The sequence below is a fragment of the Gigantopelta aegis genome, chromosome 4 (genome assembly GCF_016097555.1).
Source record: "Gigantopelta aegis isolate Gae_Host chromosome 4, Gae_host_genome, whole genome shotgun sequence".
In the NCBI taxonomy this organism is placed as follows: Eukaryota; Metazoa; Mollusca; class Gastropoda; order Neomphalida; family Peltospiridae; genus Gigantopelta; species Gigantopelta aegis.
The window spans coordinates 14,318,845-14,337,599 of NC_054702.1; the positions used below are offsets into that span (position 1 = coordinate 14,318,845).

General features: G+C 35.6%; 1 protein-coding gene across 2 annotated transcripts in view; it reads left to right on the plus strand.

Annotated features, from left to right (window-relative positions):
• The window catches only part of LOC121372687 (HEAT repeat-containing protein 5B-like), a 128,339-nt gene that overhangs the window by 52,332 nt on the left and 57,252 nt on the right, over positions 1-18,755 (plus strand). For both annotated transcript variants that reach the window (XM_041499143.1, XM_041499144.1), the window contains exon 5: positions 16,497-16,646. In XM_041499143.1, coding sequence (XP_041355077.1) covers positions 16,497-16,646 — 150 coding nt within the window. The remainder of the gene's footprint in view (positions 1-16,496; positions 16,647-18,755) is intronic.

The window sequence follows — 18,755 nt, forward strand, 5'->3', positions numbered from 1 at the left end:
GTGCCTTCTGTTCTTATTTGTACATAACAATAAGGTTGTTAAACATATACTTAGATCTCCAGATCATTTTTCTTTTCTTAATAATCACTTAGTTAGCTCTCATGAAAAGCATTTTGAGTTTATACTAGATTCAAAACCAATTTTTTCAGATTTGATTATCTGCCTTGGATTAAGTTGATAATTTATTTTATTGTTAAAGCTGTATTACCTAATGTTACTAGCTAAATAAAATGCTGGATTACAGATTGTAGGAAAACATCTAATGTACATATTGTATTCATCCGGATTAAAAAATAATGCAAAAAAATAGATTTTCGGGTAATTTTGTCATTTAAAAATAGTTTTTTTCAGTAATTAATCAAAAATAAATGTGTTAAAGCTGCATGATTATTCCAGATATCACAACTATTAAAACCTCCAACAGTGTATTTTTTTAATACTGATATTTCTTTGATGTGCCTGTTAAGGTCTTCATGATCTAGGGGTCAATCAAGTGCATGTGTTTTAATGGAATTCTTTAAAGGGGTAGAGGTACTCTGACTATCTTTGTTGTCTCTACATATATACCTGAGTACACACACCCAACTGAAAGTAAATATCTTCAGGTGTTTTATTTTAAAACATTTTGTTGTTTAATATGACATATTGCATTTGTACAAAACTATATGCAATATATATGCTTTTTGAGGTGTACATTATATTAGGTTCCACTGTAGAAACAACAGTTTTAGTGAGGTTGTCAGTTATGTCAGAATACACCAGATCCTGGTTGTCATAAAGACACATAGCTGGACACTTTTTGAAAAATGTATGTTATCAGTATAGGTAGTACTATACCAAATAACTTCCGGCTGGGTCAAAGTTCGAGGTGCACCGAACTTTTGATAGAGAAGTGAACACCACAAGTCCTGTGATTGGTTATAAATGTGAGTGTGTTGGTTGTAAAAAATAATAGTTTCATCTGGGTAAAAAAAATGTGCAATTTTATTTCATCTAGTACCAATGTGTCAAGTAGCCTTGTGCTTAAAACATGTATGGGGTACCTGTAAAAAAAAGTACTCGAATTTGTGCGAAACTAGGGTAGTCGTAGACACTACCCGTTATCTCAGAAACGAGCAGCTTGACCCCCATTTTTTTCTGATTCACTTTAAGTGTAAGGGGTGGTAGTATTTATATCCGTGGCGTTTATGTCGGTTGATACGTTGCAGTTAGAGTTTTAGCCACATATGTTACTATTGTCGTCTATGGGATTTGATTTGGTAGTATACACCCTGTAATAGGTCAGTTTGAAAACTAAACTAACAGGTACAGGATCTCATTTTCTTATTGAATAAAATATAGCCTTTGTGGCTTATAGTATGTGTTTCTGGATCTTTATACCTGTAGTATGCAACATTGGGATTAGCACTTTAAAACAATCAAGACCTGATAGTAAAAACTGATAATCCATCATTTAAATGTTAATAATTAAATTTTCTTTGTATCTATACACTTTACGGCAATCTGATTGGTCCAGAGGTGCTTAATTAACTTGATAAACAAGAGAAGATCAACTGGATTGTTGTTTTTTTGTGGGGGTTTTGGGTTATATATTTTTAATATACATTTTTTTAAACAAAATAACAAGTGCAGAGATGGACCAAAATCACAGAAACTAAAATGTTTTGTTTAGAAAATATTTTATAGTCACAATATTCTTCTCTGAATATGTATACTGTAGATCCTGAAATTAACACGTCCCTAAATTAATACGAGTGACAGTGGGCAGACTAAAATGCACATGAAATTAATGTGAGTAGCCTCCTTTTGACATATTACTTTTCTAGCAACACACATCTGTGATAATTTTTTGGTTAAATCTGAGTTACAGGCATCTTTAATAAGATCATCTCACTAACATGTCTTTTTTTTCTGCATATTTTTGCAGCATTCAATTACGTAACGTGTATGGTTACCTAAATCTGATTAAACATTAGCATATATGTACCATTACAAAGTTCTGCATCTTCCTAAGAATGTAGACATATTTCAAAAGTCATAACGAAAGAATAATTCACACAGTGTTATGCCGACTAAGTTTCAGCGAACTTGAACAGTGAAATCAAAGAAATGGTCGACCAACCTCAGGATTAGCATGCTAAAACCCATTCACAAATGATGTATCGTGTCGGCTTTTGACAGGATGGCCAAAGATCCTGCAATTGTCAAATGTTTCTGGCACCTTGCTGGACTATTGGACAATTGGTGTGTCTCGCCTATGATGAATTGTGCTCCAGTTGTTTCATAAATGTATTAGAATTTTAATCTGTGTTTGTTTTAAAAGAGTGTGACACATGGCTTGCTAGACTATTCAACAATTAGTCAGACTCGCCTACAATGAATTGTTTTCCAGTTGTGTTATATATTAGAACTTTTATCTTTGTTTGTTTTATTTTAATAACGTGGGACACATAAACAAAACATAGAAATAAATGTGTCATATTATTAATGCGAATAACACATGCTCGCATTTTTCGCATTAATATTATGATTGCATTAATTTCAGGATCTACAGTACATTTTAAGCATTTTATATTCACAGGGACTGCAACAAATGCAGTAAAGATCACTACAAGCCCCTGTGGTGCCTTTTTTATGTCACAAAGTATAATAGCCTTTAAATTACAATGTGCCGGGCTGACAAATTGTTTCTAATGGATTTATGATGACTTCAGGAACAACTGACTGTATTGGTACTTTTATTCAAGTATAGAACATTAATAAACATCAAACACAAATTTCTTTTCCATTAACAATGAACTGTCTGTTCTATTACACTGAGACTACAGTGTAGAACATTAATAACACCAAGCACAATTTCTCTTCTATTTTTTTTATCAGTTATTGTGTCTCTGTGTTGTTCGTTTTATGTTTTCTCGGTGTGCACCTCACATCCAGCTCTGTGTTTACGATGTCTGCGATGATGAGTTTTCCACTACACGGGAGTGTGGTGCTCGACTCACCGGAATGTTTTACTTGTTTATCACTGGCTGATCTGTTGATGAGTCGAGGACCACACGGTGCACGGTCTTGAGAAGATGTTTCTACCTGGTTAATTATAAAAATACTGCTCTATCCCCACCTGCACCCTCGTCTTCTTCCATGCAGAGATGAAAATCTGTGGGATATTTCTGGAATCTCACATTCTAGCGCTGTAGTCAGTATAGATGTAAACTCATCTGGAATTATTCTTTGATGAAAGCTCTTGGTAATCCCCTACTTTTCAAGAGTCTAATATTTGCTGATATTTTGGTTCAGTGTTACTTTCATCACTGCATGCCTCTGAAAATTGCAAGAATTATCTTTTCGTTTGTGAATTGCTTGTGTAAAGTTAATTTTGTGCAACCTAAGTTTTGTTCATGCATTAAATTTTAGGACATCAATTACATGAACATCATGGGTTATACAATTTAGAAATAGGTTACCTGAATTTATTTTTTGCATACCCCATAAATGGGTTATACAAATTTTAAGGGGCGGGACATAGCCCACTTGTAAAGCACTAGCTTGATGCGCAGTTGGTCTGGGATCGATCCCGTCAGTGGGCCCATTGGACTATTTCTCGTTCCTCTGCAAGACTACATGTCACAATTACAGAATGTTTGATATCCAATAGCTGATGATTAATAAATCAATGTGTTCTAGTGGTGGTGTTAAACAAAACAAACTTTAACACACATTTTTTATTTTCTGATATCTGTCACTGTAAATATCTGTAATTTGATTTCTTTGGAACTCCCCATGAGCTGTAATCCCCAATACATCCTACGTCCATTGTACCCTCCCCAAGTACATGCAGATGTTGGTAGAATATAGCAGTGATAAAATAAATATTCCAAGCCAATGGATGAAAACTTGCAGAACACAGTAAATGGTTATTACTTAGGTTCCTCTTACATGTTAGGCTTTCTGACAGAGGGTAAAATGGTTATGGTGCCATACCCAAATATTTTAGCAAAATTAGTTTTTTAAGTTAACTTTTTGACAAAATTAATTACTCTTATCATTACTGTATGATTTTCTTAATCCTAACCCTAAACTTAACCCATTTTCTTTCTGAGGGAGGACCCCCCCCCCCCCCCCCCCCCCCCCCCCCCCCACCCCCCCCCCCCCCCCCCCCCCCCCCCATACCCCTGTTGACTGGTTGCATTCAATTACATAGAGCCATACCCAAAAAAATATTTCTGGAAGAAACACTGCACGTGTATGAAATAATAAATTTTTAAAGGCTATTTTTTTTCTTTGTTTAACTTTGTGTGTACATGGATTATCAAATGTATAGATGTTACAATATTATTATTTTATACTAATAACCTGGTCGCAGTTCCATAAAATGAGTATAATTTTTATAAATGTGAGAATACCACCACCACTAGTAAAACACTGGATTCTGTCCAAATCAGCATCTGTGCAATATGGCCAGTGCACCATATCAAAGACTGGTATCTGCTATTCTGTCTGTGGGAAGGTACATATAAAATATCCCTTTCTACTAATGGAAAAATATAGCCAGTTTCTCTATGCATGACTATTTTAAAAAATGAACAAATGTTTGACATCCAATAGCTGATTATTAATAAATCGATGTGTTCTAGTGTTGTTAAACAAGACAAACTTTTTAATCTGGGGTTTTATGTGAACCAGCATGTTGCCACAATACTGTTCAGTAAGAATAGCTTGGTTGAAAACCAACACATTTCATCAGTTCCCGTTGAATCCGGGAGTCCACTGTCATTTCATTATTTGTTATTTCTCCTGCAGATCTGTTAAGGCGACCTATTAGTATTAGTAAGAAGCCAGTAAGACTGTTTGACTGTCAGTGGGGCGGCTGTGATAGTGTTGTTGCTACTGCTTTGAAAGCTGGCACAGTCGGCTTGCGTTTCCTTTGCCGCCTCATTAGGGTAATGACAAGATGCTAATATCATAATGGCCACAGATCACGTCTTCTGCTTGCTGGAATCATATGTCCAGCTGCACTTTGGAAGCAGCTATCAATGCAATTTACACTCTATTCATCTTCTTTATTGAAGTTTATGGAGGTAAAGCAAATCATTCGTAACTTGATGAACTACCAAAATGGAAAGGAATAATCAATGGTATTCCCTAAGCAGTATTATCATGGAAATGTCTTGATCTTTTCATCTTGATAGTTTAAGGATCTTTTTATGTACACCAGGGATTTACCAGGCCCCTAAAATGTGGCATTGATGTAAATAAAGATAAGATAAAAGATAAAAAGATAAAAGATAAAATTTATCGCATTTAAACATTCCACATGGGAACAGAGTGCACAAAATAACATTAGAAAGTTGCAATATCAACAAACAATTAATGACTATATTTTTACATACATATATACACATACATGTATGTCACTACTACAGTCTATTCATTATATTGGAAAACCAACTTGCAAATAACACCTATGTTGGCTGGGTCCTGATTTTTCATAATAAGAATAAACTGCTCTTTGGGTGTCATATTTAAAAATGAAGGGTTGTAGTTGGAGATAAAATGAAATAACTTTGACCGCTGATGCTTATATTTCTTACATTGTACAATGTGATGAAATTCATCTTCAATGATATTGCATTCATCACAGAGACGCTGGTCAAGAGGGTATAGTATATGGTTTTGTATGCCTGCCAGTTTCAATTTTCAAGTTATGGTCACTAAGACGGAGTTTAGAGAAATGTTTTCTATGATCTGGGTTTAAGCAGTGCATTAAATATGGTTCTAAGTATATTTCTTGTTTGAGAGTTTCATATGTTCTCATTTTATTGCCAGTGCTATTTGTCTTTTTTATAATATTTAGACTTTTTTGGAAATGTTTTTGATAAAAATTCTTTAATACTTTATTAGATAGTTTGGGCTGTTAATAATACTTCTGTTTAGACCTAAGTGGTCGATAAATGAATGTAATTTGTGAAGCCAACCAATATTCTTTCTTTCTAAAGCCATGCTTTCTTTAAAAGCATACTGCAGTAGAATATTTTTAGTGTTTTGCATATGAGAGTGGAAGTTCACCATTCGTTTTACAACATTCATTAAAATAGGATATAAGCCAAGTTCAGCTCTTGAACTCCAGTTGTGGGAATTCTTGGTAGTTTGTAATGTATGTTTACAGAATTTTTAAAAGCAGTTTTTCAGGCAGAAATGTGTCTATGTTTTTTTAAAGATATATAATTTGCACCCCATACTTCACTACCATATAGGGCAAACAGGTTCAACCAGAGTGCTAAACAATTTGCAAGAGATATCGGTTGGCAGATTGTAGTTTAACAGATTTTTCTGAAGGTAGTAGAGACAGCCTAATCCTTTTTTCCATAGAGAATGAACGCATTCTTTAAAATTCCCATTTGAGTAACATCTATTCCCAAATAGGTATATTTGTTTGTAATCGGTACAGGGTTGCCAGATAGATACCATTTTAATCTTATTTGTTTTGCTGTTTCCTCCAAAAATAACAATCTTTGTCTTACTTATATTAGTGTTGAGATCATTATCTTTGCAAATATTGGAAAGTTGCCCAAGGAGGTTTTTGTAAGCCATCTGGATCTTCTGATAACAGAAGTAAGTCATCTGCAAAAAACATTGTGGCTAAATGACATTTTGTCAAGTGATACTTACCTTCAATATCTGCTACATATGTTTCAAAGTCATAATGAACATATGAAAAGGGTTGGTGATAGGATGCACCCCTGCCGTAATCCAATGTTTGAATGAAATGGCATTGAACAGCCTTTATTAGTTTGAACACTATAAGTTACATTTGAGTAAAGGGACTTGATTATGTTTAATATATTGCCCGTAATTCCCATTAATGCAATTTTGTTGAATAGTTTGTGTCTATTAACAGAATCAAATGCCAGTTTGAAATCAACAAACAGCCATAGACCTTTTTTCTTTTTACTTCGGTATTTATCAATGAGTGTTTTAGAGTAAATATATGGTCTGTAGTCCTAAAGCCTTCCTGAAATCCAGCTTGGCACTTGTCACTTTGATTAGTTTCAGTTATGTAACTAACTATTCGTTATCAATATCTTGCAAAACAGCTTTCCAATACAACTACTGAGGGCGATTCCTCTGTAATTACTTGGGTCAGTTCTGCTTCCTTTCTTATGCAATGGAACAATAATTGAGTGAGCCATTTTGGTGGGAAATATCCAACTACTAAAAATATCATTAAATAATTTAATTATATGATCAATTATTATTGGAAAAAGACATTTGATAAATTCATTACTTATATTATCATCTCCTTGGGCTTTTCCCGATTTTATTCCTTTATTGCAGAAAAGATTTCATTAGCACAGATTGGAATATTAATTGATTGATTATGTTTAAGATTATCATTAAAATAATATTCCATCATTGTTGGATTAGTTATAATTGATGGCTTGTATAAGGTGTCTTGGAAATACTTCACTAATTTTCTGAGTCTGGTAATGTTTTATTTTTATCGTTCCCTTTAATATTATTTATTGTTGCCATAGCAATTTGAATCGGTTGCTGGTACATCCCTAAGTTTTGAAACTAACTTATCTTTATGGGCTCTCTTTTTTCTTCTAATTAATTTCTTATACATCTTTTTAGATAGGAATGCATTTTGTTTTGTTTCAGGACTATTATTATTATTCAGGCTAACAAATTTAGATTTCATGTCTACCTCTGCCTTTTTACATTTCATAATCATACCATGGGTTTTTCTTTTGAACTTTAGTTGGATTACTAGCTTTGGGTAGCAGACACATTTACTGAATAAGGATTTGATGTAAATTTGTCTACCATAACTTCTGCATCTTGAGGTGAATCTGGGATGGCCCCATGATGAATGCATCAAGTGCCTGCTTAGTTGCATCAGACATCACTGCTGAGTAAAACAAATGCTGGCTATCAGTGTGCCACTTTCTTCGTTTTCTTTCCTAAATATATATTTACACTTTCTGGGTTTTTTTTCTTGTATGGTTTTAACAGACACATCAAGTTTTAAAGACAACTGACAGTGATCCCGATAACCACGTGAGTGGTTTCACATTAAAATAAGTAACATAATTATAAAGTTCATCAGAGATGAAAATGTAATCAACTACACTCTGCCGTGTATGTATGTGACAAGTAAACTGTCCCAAGTGATCCCCAGCCCATACGACCATTCAGTGCCGTTAAACTTACAAGACGCTGCTAGTGATAGGAGTGATTGGCCAAATTTATTTGTTAATTCGTCTCTGCTGTTTCGTTGTGTTTGAATATTAGAGAAGATAGTAGATGGTATGTCTGGGAAAAAATTCTGGTCATCACTTGTCACACATTCAAAAACATTCCCCATTCTGGCATTGAAATCACCTCCAATAATTATATGCCCATATTGTGAATATTGTAGAATCTCCTTATAAATATGATCAAATGGGTCATTTTTGGTACATTTCCAGTATGACGAGTTATCAGGGGGAATATATGTGGTACATATATATATATCTTGGTCAACCGACCAAACTGTTTTATCTAATCTAATCCACAAAGTAAATTCACTATTGGACACAACAGTGATAAAAGGTTTTAAGTAAAGTTTGCATAAAAAAGCTAAGCCACCACGTCCGACTTGCACAAATTGTTTTCGTGGATTCAAAACACAGTAAAATCCATCAAAACACAAATCACATACATTCTCTGTCCAATAAAATCATAATAAGAGAAACATTTTAAAAGATCAGATTGTTTTAACTCAGATATTCCCTGAATGTTCCAGAAGGAAATATTAAGCATATTAGCATTTGTTATCATAATAAAAAATGCTGGCTGTTAAGCTGCTACCCTTGAAAACATACTGTTATCATGCTCCCAAGTATTGAACCACTCACACTGTTACATAAAATTATGCACAGGAGTATCTGAATAAGTTATTCAGACACTGAAGTGCATAATGGGCACTTTGGTAGTCATTAAATGGCTGATTGCTGCTAACACTAGTTGGAGCATTCCAAGAAATATTTTCATCTCTAACTGGCACATGGCTAGTATGTGAACGAGGTGCAATCGGGTAATTGTTTATGCCTTGTTGTCATGCATTCTATCATTTGCATAGGAGTTAGTGATAAATTTGATGGATAATTGTTTGTTGTCTGTTGTCTGTTCATCCTGTCATTACGATCTGGGTATATGTTAGAAGGACTGGTTGATGGAGTAGTACTTTGAGTTCCTTGTTGATAAAACTGGTTGCTTGTACTGTGCTCACACTGCACTTGGGATACAGTGTTTTCCTTGTTGGTGGTGACTCGGTCCGTTGCACGTGATGGTAATGGCGGAAAATCGTGCCTAGAGTGCCTGGTCTCCCTAGGGGCTGTCTGTATATTGTTGACTGTACCTTGACCTTGTCTACTGCTGCCATAAGTGCAAGTAAGACCCACCGATTCCAAGAATGAATTAGCAAAACACATATGATTTGTACTTGCTGGGGTGAACTTTATCATGGTACATACTCTTTTTTGGAGCACCACTTGCAGTACAAAACAGAGAAGAATGGTCAATGATGCTGACATTCAGAGAATGAGCCAACTGTTTTATTTTCTCATTGGCACTGTTGATGGCTTGGTACAGCTGACCTCTAGTTGAAGAGGGGATGATCATTGAGAAGAAGATTGCAGCATTAGGAAATTTACTTTTGCATACATTGAAAAGTAGTTTGTAATCACTTACTTCAAAGGAGTAATCTGGTGGGGTATGACAGTCATTTACTCCAGTATGCACAATGACATTTTGTACATTTGGTTTTGGTGATAATTTGTTTCACCTGTTCTGTTAGTTTATTTATCCCATGGCCCGGGTAAAACAGCACCTTTGATGTACGCTTCGGAACATGCTGACCGATGAACCGAGGAGAACAGAATCACCTAGGAAGAGTGATGTCACTTCATCACTGATGTAAGCTGGACGTACTTGAGCTACTGATGGTCTAGAGTTGACATGATATTTGTTTGTTTGGACATGATTCGAGTTGGTTTGGTTCTTTTTTACCTGGATGAATCCATCATTAGATGTGTTAGACTGGTTCTCTGAGCTGACTTTGTCATGTTGTGGTTCACTAGTACACACTAATGGCAAGTTTATTGTATCAGGTGAGGACTGCTGTGTAACCGCTGTGTCTATGGTTTCTTGTATTTTTTTAGTAGATGCTTTCTGAATATCCTGAAGGGCTTCAAGCTTGACAACATTTGTTTGCAGATTGGAGGATAACGTTTTATACTTTTTCTCTAGCTGCTCCAATCTGTGACTGAGTGTGTCATTTTCCTTTCTCATTTGAAGGTTATCAAGTTGTAATGTTTCAACAACTCCCTTGTAGGATTCATGCACTGCTTTGACTTGGTTAGCAAACTGCATACGAATATCATTAATTAGCTCTTCTGTATGTTTCATGTGATCATCCAGTCTTGATTCTTGGGTGCAAAAGGCTTCCCGTAAATCCGTCACCTTGTGACCAAAGTCTAATGCTGAACCTGTGCCCTGAATACTTTTCCGTATGGAACGTTTTGAGTGATTGGATTTGGCTGGTGATTTTTTGGTTTTAAAAAGTTTCTTGACTTTAGTACAGTTGTGATCGTTGTTAATTTGGTATTCTGTATCCGAATCACAATCAGACCTAGCAAGTTCAACAACTGGAACAGTCTCAATATCACTGGATTCAATTGTGTTGGCATGTTCCATTGTCACTTCTGTGCTTAGATAAGATAAGATAAAATTTATTGCATTTAAACATTCCACATGGGAACAGAGTGCACAAAATAACATTAGAAAGTTGCAATATCAACAAACAATTAATGACTATATTTTTACATACATATATACACATACATGTATGTCACTACTACAGTCTATTCATTATATTGGAAAACCAACTTGCAAATAACACCTATGTTGGCTGGGTCCTGATTTTTCATAATAAAAATAAACTGCTCTTTGGGTGTCATATTTAAAAATGAAGGGTTGTAGTTGGAGATAAAATGAAATAACTTTGACCGCTGATGCTTATATTTTCTTACATTGTACAATGTGATGAAATTCATCTTCAATGATATTGCATTCATCACAGAGACGCTGGTCAAGAGGAGTATATGGTTTTGTATGCCTGCCAGTTTCAATTTTCAAGTTATGGTCACTAAGACGGAGTTTAGAGAAATGTTTTCTATGATCTGGGTTTAAGCAGTGCATTAAATATGGTTCTAAGTATATTTCTTGTTTGAGAGTTTCATATGTTCTCATTTTATTGCCAGTGCTATTTGTCTTTTTTATAATATTTAGACTTTTTTGGAAATGTTTTTGATAAAAATTCTTTAATAACTTTATTAGATAGTTTGGGCTGTTAATAATACTTCTGTTTAGACCTAAGTGGTCGATAAATGAATGTAATTTGTGAAGCCAACCAATATTCTTTCTTTCTAAAGCCATGCTTTCTTTAAAAGCATACTGCAGTAGAATATTTTTAGTGTTTTGCATATGAGAGTGGAAGTTCACCATTCGTTTTACAACATTCTTTAAAATGGGATATAAGCCAAGTTCAGCTCTTGAACTCCAGTTGTGGGAATTCTTGGTAGTTTGTAATGTATGTTTATGATGAAAGGTTCTGATGTATTCTCATCTTCCATAATAGCATTCAGAACATTGCTATCTTCATCAGTTGTTGGACATTTATGTTGCTGATTGATCCAATAGCCAATTTTTCAGCAATATCTGAAATGATTGGTACTTCATTATTGTACCACAGTTGGGCCTGCCCCTGGAACATTAAATGACAAGTAGTTCTGTAGACATGAAGTGTTCCTAATTTTAAGGGTTTTGCATCTTTGTCTACCAGTGATATACATATTTTATCTTCTGTGATTATTTTCTTTGTATCATCAGTGACCTCTGTCCATTTAACTCTTAGGCATCGGTCATTTTCGCTTTCTTTCCAGTACCTATAAAAAATGGCCTGTCTGTACAGCTGAAATCTGTCCGGTGTTAATATCACACTTGCACATTTATTGTTGTTTTTCCAAGTAATGCTGATAGGTCATTTTTTTTCACATCAACATTGTTTTGTGTATTTTTTTTTTTATTTATAGCCTTATCTTTGTTAAGTGTATAATTCCTGGTTTCTTTTTGTATTTTTAATGCTGGGCCATTGGAATTACATATGTTTGTCTTCTCACTGGTAATAGGATCAGATGATAAACAGACCTCCTCCAAGGGTTCAGGCACAGCTGTGGCCATTAGGGCCATGCAGCATATAGATTTCAATCACATGGTATAAATGTGTTAGGGGTCATTTAAGGAGTTGTTTAACAATTAACCATCTTACCTCAGTTCTTAAATCAGCAAAGATCCCTTGGGAGGCCTCACTATTTTAGTTGGAACAATTATTCCTGTAAACTTTTGGATATTCCATGGACAGTTTTTCTGCAAAAACTCCTTTAGTTAGAATCCTCTCCTAAAACAATTTTCACCACAAATTCCAATAGGTGTTATGAATACTTGGTCCAAGTTTTGGTTATCCAAACAGGGTGGAAACTTACTAAAATTAAATATTTCGGCAGAGCTAAATGATAGCAACTGTGCGTGTCGCTCTTGGCAATGATAACTGGCTTCTTTTAAATCCTGACGTATATTTCCTGTAGAATGTAGATTTATTTTCACCAGTACTCGGTTTAAGTGATTTATAAATGAATATATTTCTTCTTTTGATTTGAATTCAAATCATGCCAAGTGGTTGTTGTTGTTCTTCTTTTTTCCCTTCTTTTTATATTTGTAGAATTTCTTTTAATATGTTTATACAATGGCCATATACATATATAGATATAAGTCTTAAAACGAATCATTTGCAATTTGAAAAGAATGTGAAATGTTGAATACAAATGTTAATACACCATAAATACATGAACACAAGTTTAACTCTTTTTTTAAGATGGGGGTAGGACGTAGCTTGATGAGCGGTCGGTCTAGTATCGATCCCAATCGGTGGACCCATTGGGCTATTTCTCGTTCCAGCCAGTGCTCCACAATTGGTGTAACAAAGGCCATGGTATATATTATCCTGTCTGTGGGATGGTGCATATAAAAGATCCCTTGCTGCTAATCGAAAAGAGTAGCTCATGAAGTGGCGACAGCAGGTTTCCTCTATCAATATCTGTGTGGTCCTTAACCATATGTCTGATGCCATATAACCATAAATAAAATGTGTTGAGTGCGTTGTTAAATAAAACGTTTCCTTCATTTTTTAAGGCAGATCATGAGGCAGTAAATACAACCTGTATCTGGTACCTTTTTTTTTTTTCTTGAACAGAATCAGCCACATATCAAAGCATGATCTTATCAATACTCAGTGAATATAAAATATTTATGCTTGGCTGGATAACTTCTATTTTCACTTTTGGTAATTCAGTAAGAAAACAAAGACCTTTTAGATTTATTTTTATCCTGACCGTGCAATGTAATGTTTTGATAAGATCATTTTTATGCATTTTCAGTTTCAGTTTAAATATGCTATTACCATCCAAAGTAGAAATCTGTAACAAAATAATCAATTCATAATTTTGGCTATGATACTAAGAGTTCCAGAAGATGCTATGAATCATTAATAGCCGTAGTTAATAAATATAGCATTCTGCAGTACAAAATGGCAACCAGACATATCTAGTTTAATGGTGGGGGGGGGGGGGGGGGGGGGGGGGGGGGGGGGGGGGGCTGTGGGGGGGGGGGGGGGGGGGGGGGGGGTGGGGGGGGGGGGGGGGGGGGGGGGGGGGGGGGGGGGGGGGGGGGGGGGGGGGGGGGGGGGGAGAGTTAAAATTTTAATGTGTTTTTATTATTTATTTATTTTAATTCTTTCATTTTATTATTATTGGTGTGAGTAATTATACCAGATGTTAAAATGTTTTTAGGCCAAAAAAAAGAAGTTTGTTTCAGGTAACATGGCCAAAAAAAGTAGGGTAGGTAGGTAGGATGGGTTTTTTTGTTTTGTTTTTTAGTTCAAAGAAAGGTTACCCTACCTTAAATGTGTTTGCCAGAGAAAAACTCAGTCTCAAGATGAAAGACATGAAGGCAAGCTGTCTGAAAAATCTTAGTTTACTCTTTGCAGCCAGAGAGAAATAAAAACAATCTCACTGTCAATGTCAGTTTTAAGTTTCACATGCCATTTTCAAAAGACAGGAAAACAAAAAAAGTTCAAACTATTCCTTTCACCAAAAAATTTTTCAAACTATTCCTTTCACCAATAAAAGTCAGTAGATGACTGCACAGAAACTTCACAGCTTTGTCCAGTTTTGTCAGAGGATGAGTGCACAAATTTGTCCAAGTTGGTCAATAGATGTTTGCACAAAAACTTCACAGATTTGTCCAACTTATATTGGAAATAACAAAACAATACTAATTTTGTGTGCAATTTACAAATCAATCGGCTTAGAAATGAATAACTTGTAGTAAATTTCATAGTAATAAAAAAGGCGTTCCTAGCCCGAGTACTCTGACTGTAAGAGAGCTAGATGGACATTTGGACATAAATAATGAGAGCGTGTTTATGTTCAAATGTCCGTCTAGCTCTCTTACAGTCAGAGTACTCGGGCTAAGGCGTTCCCTGTGGGACGGACTTATAGTTTTAATGTTTATTAGCCTATTGAACGGACCCATGCTAAAATCACCCAAATTAATTTATTCCCAATTAACTGAAACACTGAAATAAATGTGAACTGTTTAATGTTTGTGGTTATTCTTGAATATTCCGTTTATTTAATTATTACCCATGCTCATCAGTTGATAGGCCTATCTACATCACTGGCGTAGGAAGCGGGGAAGGGGGTACTTTGTAGCAGCATCGATGGTTTATATATTAATTTTATACGTGTGTGTACCTACTCACCCCACTTTTTGGTATCTTCCTACAGGCTACACCCGTGTATATTAACAAATTCTGGGTACTAGGCCTAAGCAGTAGCCAACAACGAAAATTGTACCATGTCTTCTTCAAATGACCTTTGCATGCGGAAAAAAACACGATGACTTGTAGTCTGTGCATGTGGTCTGTGCATGTGGTATCGAGAAATCCTTGATTGTTTTGTTGAGATCACACGTTGTTTTGGGAAAATAAACCTACAATGTATGAGATGACTGGAGTTACGATAATACGATATATTTTCCTCTATAGGCCTACAGTATTTAGCAGTTTGTAATAAAAGCCGTTTAATCACCACACACGTTACCGTACTGTCATGCGATCTCGTGTGTCACCAATACCGTGGTACCTAATAAGAGCACGTGTTATTAACTGTTTTACACTCGGTTTTATAACTTACTCTTCTTTGGCTAGTGGACAAACAACATTTACTAGCCAAGCTTAAAATGTTACACGCCACAGTGCGACACTACTCATTTTATATCATTTATGAATGTGTTGTAAGTATCTGTTAGCCCCAATTACTAAAATCAACGATGAATTCCGAATTGTACCGACAATTAATACGGAATTCACAGTGCTCAATCGGACAACTTCGTAAATAGTGAAATGTTCTGACTGCACAATGATGTCAACAAATTTCATTTGTTTTCGCTGCTAGGACTCTGAACGCACATGGCAAATAATTTAATGCTTAGACGTTTTTGGAGTCGGTCGCCAGATGACGACGATAATAAATTCAATCAGTCGCCACGCCAACATTTTGGTCGCAATGTAGAACACTGGTTAATGATTCCAATTTCAAACAAATTAGTTATGCTCATATCCATTCAATGTCCAGGCATGTCTAGTCTGGGTCCAGTCTCTAACAACGCCAGTGATTGGGTCCAGGGCACGGCGTAAGAAGGTGCCAAAAAGTGGGGTGGGGGTGTATAAAAATCATCACTGCTGCCCTTCCCCCCCCCTCCCCACCCATACGCACACACACCCCTCAACCTCCATTTAACACACACTGACGTAAGAGTTATCCTACTTGAGTACTTCTGTCGTCTGCTTTGTCGATCCGTGACCACAAGTTCTCTGTGCGCTTCCCCCCACCCCACCAGAAAAAAAAAAATTCAGGGTCTGTGGCAAAATTTAGGGTCAGTCTGGTGACCAGAAACAAACAATTTTAATTTTTTGGCCTTATATAGTCCATTCACAAATAATGTCATTTCCTGATTCTTGATTCAAAATCCCCAAATATTTTATCCCTAGATTTTGTGGTGGCATTACAAGGCATTGAAATAAGCACAAGCTAGTAGCCTATGAGTAGCAGTGGCGACCTGGTCATCACCTAGGAGCAGCCAGTCGAATGTCTTTAAATTGAAATCACACTTACGTGTGTTATCAACATGTGTTATCAAAAATAACTAATGATGTTATCACCAACAGGTGTTTAATAAATAAACATTTTATAGTGCAAGTTGTGGTTGAACTATTTAATAATGCAAGTTGTGGTTGAACTAACTGAAGTATGTTCATTATGTTCTGTTTTCAGTCTCAAGGACGATGTGAGATCATGCTGACCCTGGAGAAGGTGGTGGGCGGGATCGGCTCGGCCGGCAATAACTGTCACAAGGACATCTACAAGGCTGCTAGGCAGGCAATGACGGACCGGTCCATGTCCGTTAGGTGGGCTGCGGCAAAGGTTGGTACCTCGCTTTACTTTTTATGCTAGGGTTTGACAAATCACCTTGTCCTTGGTTCTGGCTAATGAAATTTTGTTCTGGAGTAGTCAAAATTGTCATCTATATTACTGTAAAATACTTTATTTTGTCTTGGAATTTATTTTCCCATTTTTCATACATGTATTTTATATCCTAGAAAAAATAACCTTTATTATTGCACGTGTATTATTTCAGTATGTCTGGTTTAATACCTAATCATCTGGAAGCATTTTCCTAAAAACTTAATGAATTTATTGAATGAAAGAATGAATAAATTAATGATAGTTTAGTTATATCTAATTGACTGGTTTGGCGACTTGGATCAGTTACTGTAAATAATAAATTATTAGCATTCTTTAAATTTAGCGAAAATTAAATACATGTAAGTGACATATTAGCGGCATAAAACTTTAATGAGGTCATCATATGAAACACTGAAAAAACCCTGTTACGTTGTAGGATCGGTTGAATTAATACTATTGATAAATTTTGACATTATGCGGCTTAGAGACAACTTAAATTTAGAAGAAAATTGTAGCAGTGTGCATGCTAACACATTTGTGTTGTTTGCTGTCATTTTGATTTAATGAATAGCATGTAACCATTGTTGTGTGTGTTCAGTTAATCACTGACAAAACAATCACACAAAAGTTTTTAGAAAGTCTTGTAACTATCTTTTAAATTTAGTGTCATGAAATTTTATCTTCTTGTATGGCTTTGCTAAATTTACTAAAATTGTGTGCTCCCTAACATTTTCTGTTTTACAGTAAACAAAAAAAATCTTTGTTTATTTGGTTTTACCAGTTTTTGTCCACTGGTTCCAGACTTGTTTGTACAAGAGTCTAGACCAGCTGACACTAATGTCAGTGGTTAAAGCAAGTTTGAAAAATGGTGCCAATAAAATGTTATCAGTGGTGACATTGTTGTGTGCATCTGATGTCTGAAGACCCACATGTATCAAAAACGTTACATTGGCAAGGCTTTGAATAAAACCAATGAATGTTGAAAGGGTGGGGGGAGGTAAATCTTACTTTTTATTAAAGCATGCTTAAAGGGTGTATACTACCAAATCAAATCCCATAGACGACAATAGTAACATATGTGGCTAAAACTCCTACCTGCAACGTATCAATCGACATAAACGCCACGGATATAAATACTACCACCCCTCACCCTTAAAGTGAATCACAAAAAAGTGGGTGTCAAGCTGCTCATTTCTGAGATAACGGGTAGCGTCTATGACTACCCTAGTTCCGCACAAAATTTGAGTACTTTTTTTTACAGGTACCCCATTCATGTTCCAAGCACAAGGCTACTTGACACAGTGGTACTAGATGAAATAAAATTGCATACATTTTTAGCCCAGATGAAACTAATTTTTTTTACAACCAACACACTCACATTTATAACCAATCACAGGACTTGTGGTGTTCACTTCTCTATCAAAAGTTCGGTGCACCTCGAACTTTGACCCAGCCGGAAGTTATTTGGTTTAGTACTACCTATACTGATAATATACATTTTTCAAAAAGTGTCCTGCTATGTGTTTTTATGACAACCAGGATCTGGTGTATTCTGACATAAAGTGACAGCCTCACTGAAACTGTTGTTTCTACAGTGCAACCTAATATAATGTACACCTCATAAGGCATATATATTGTATACAGTTTTGTACAAATGCAATATGTCATATTAAACAACAAAATGTTTTAAAATAAAACTCCTGAAGATATTTACTGTCAGTTTGGTGTGTGTACTCAGGTATATATGTAGAGACAACAAAGATAGTCCGAGTACCTCTACTCCTTTAAAGTATCCCATTAAAACACATGCACTTGACTGACCCCTAGATTAGGAGACCTGAACAGGTACATCAAAAAAATATCAGTATTAAAAAAATACACTTTCTGAGGAAGGAAACACCAACCTGTACCTGTATGAAGTAATAACTTAATGTTCTGGACATTTGTGTTGGGAGGAAATCCTGTATGCAGGGTGTGGCCGTCTTCAAGTTACCAGGTGTGGGAATTTCAAATCCATCGGCCATGCTGATTTTCATAATGAACCATCAAAACCATTGGGAGCCACCC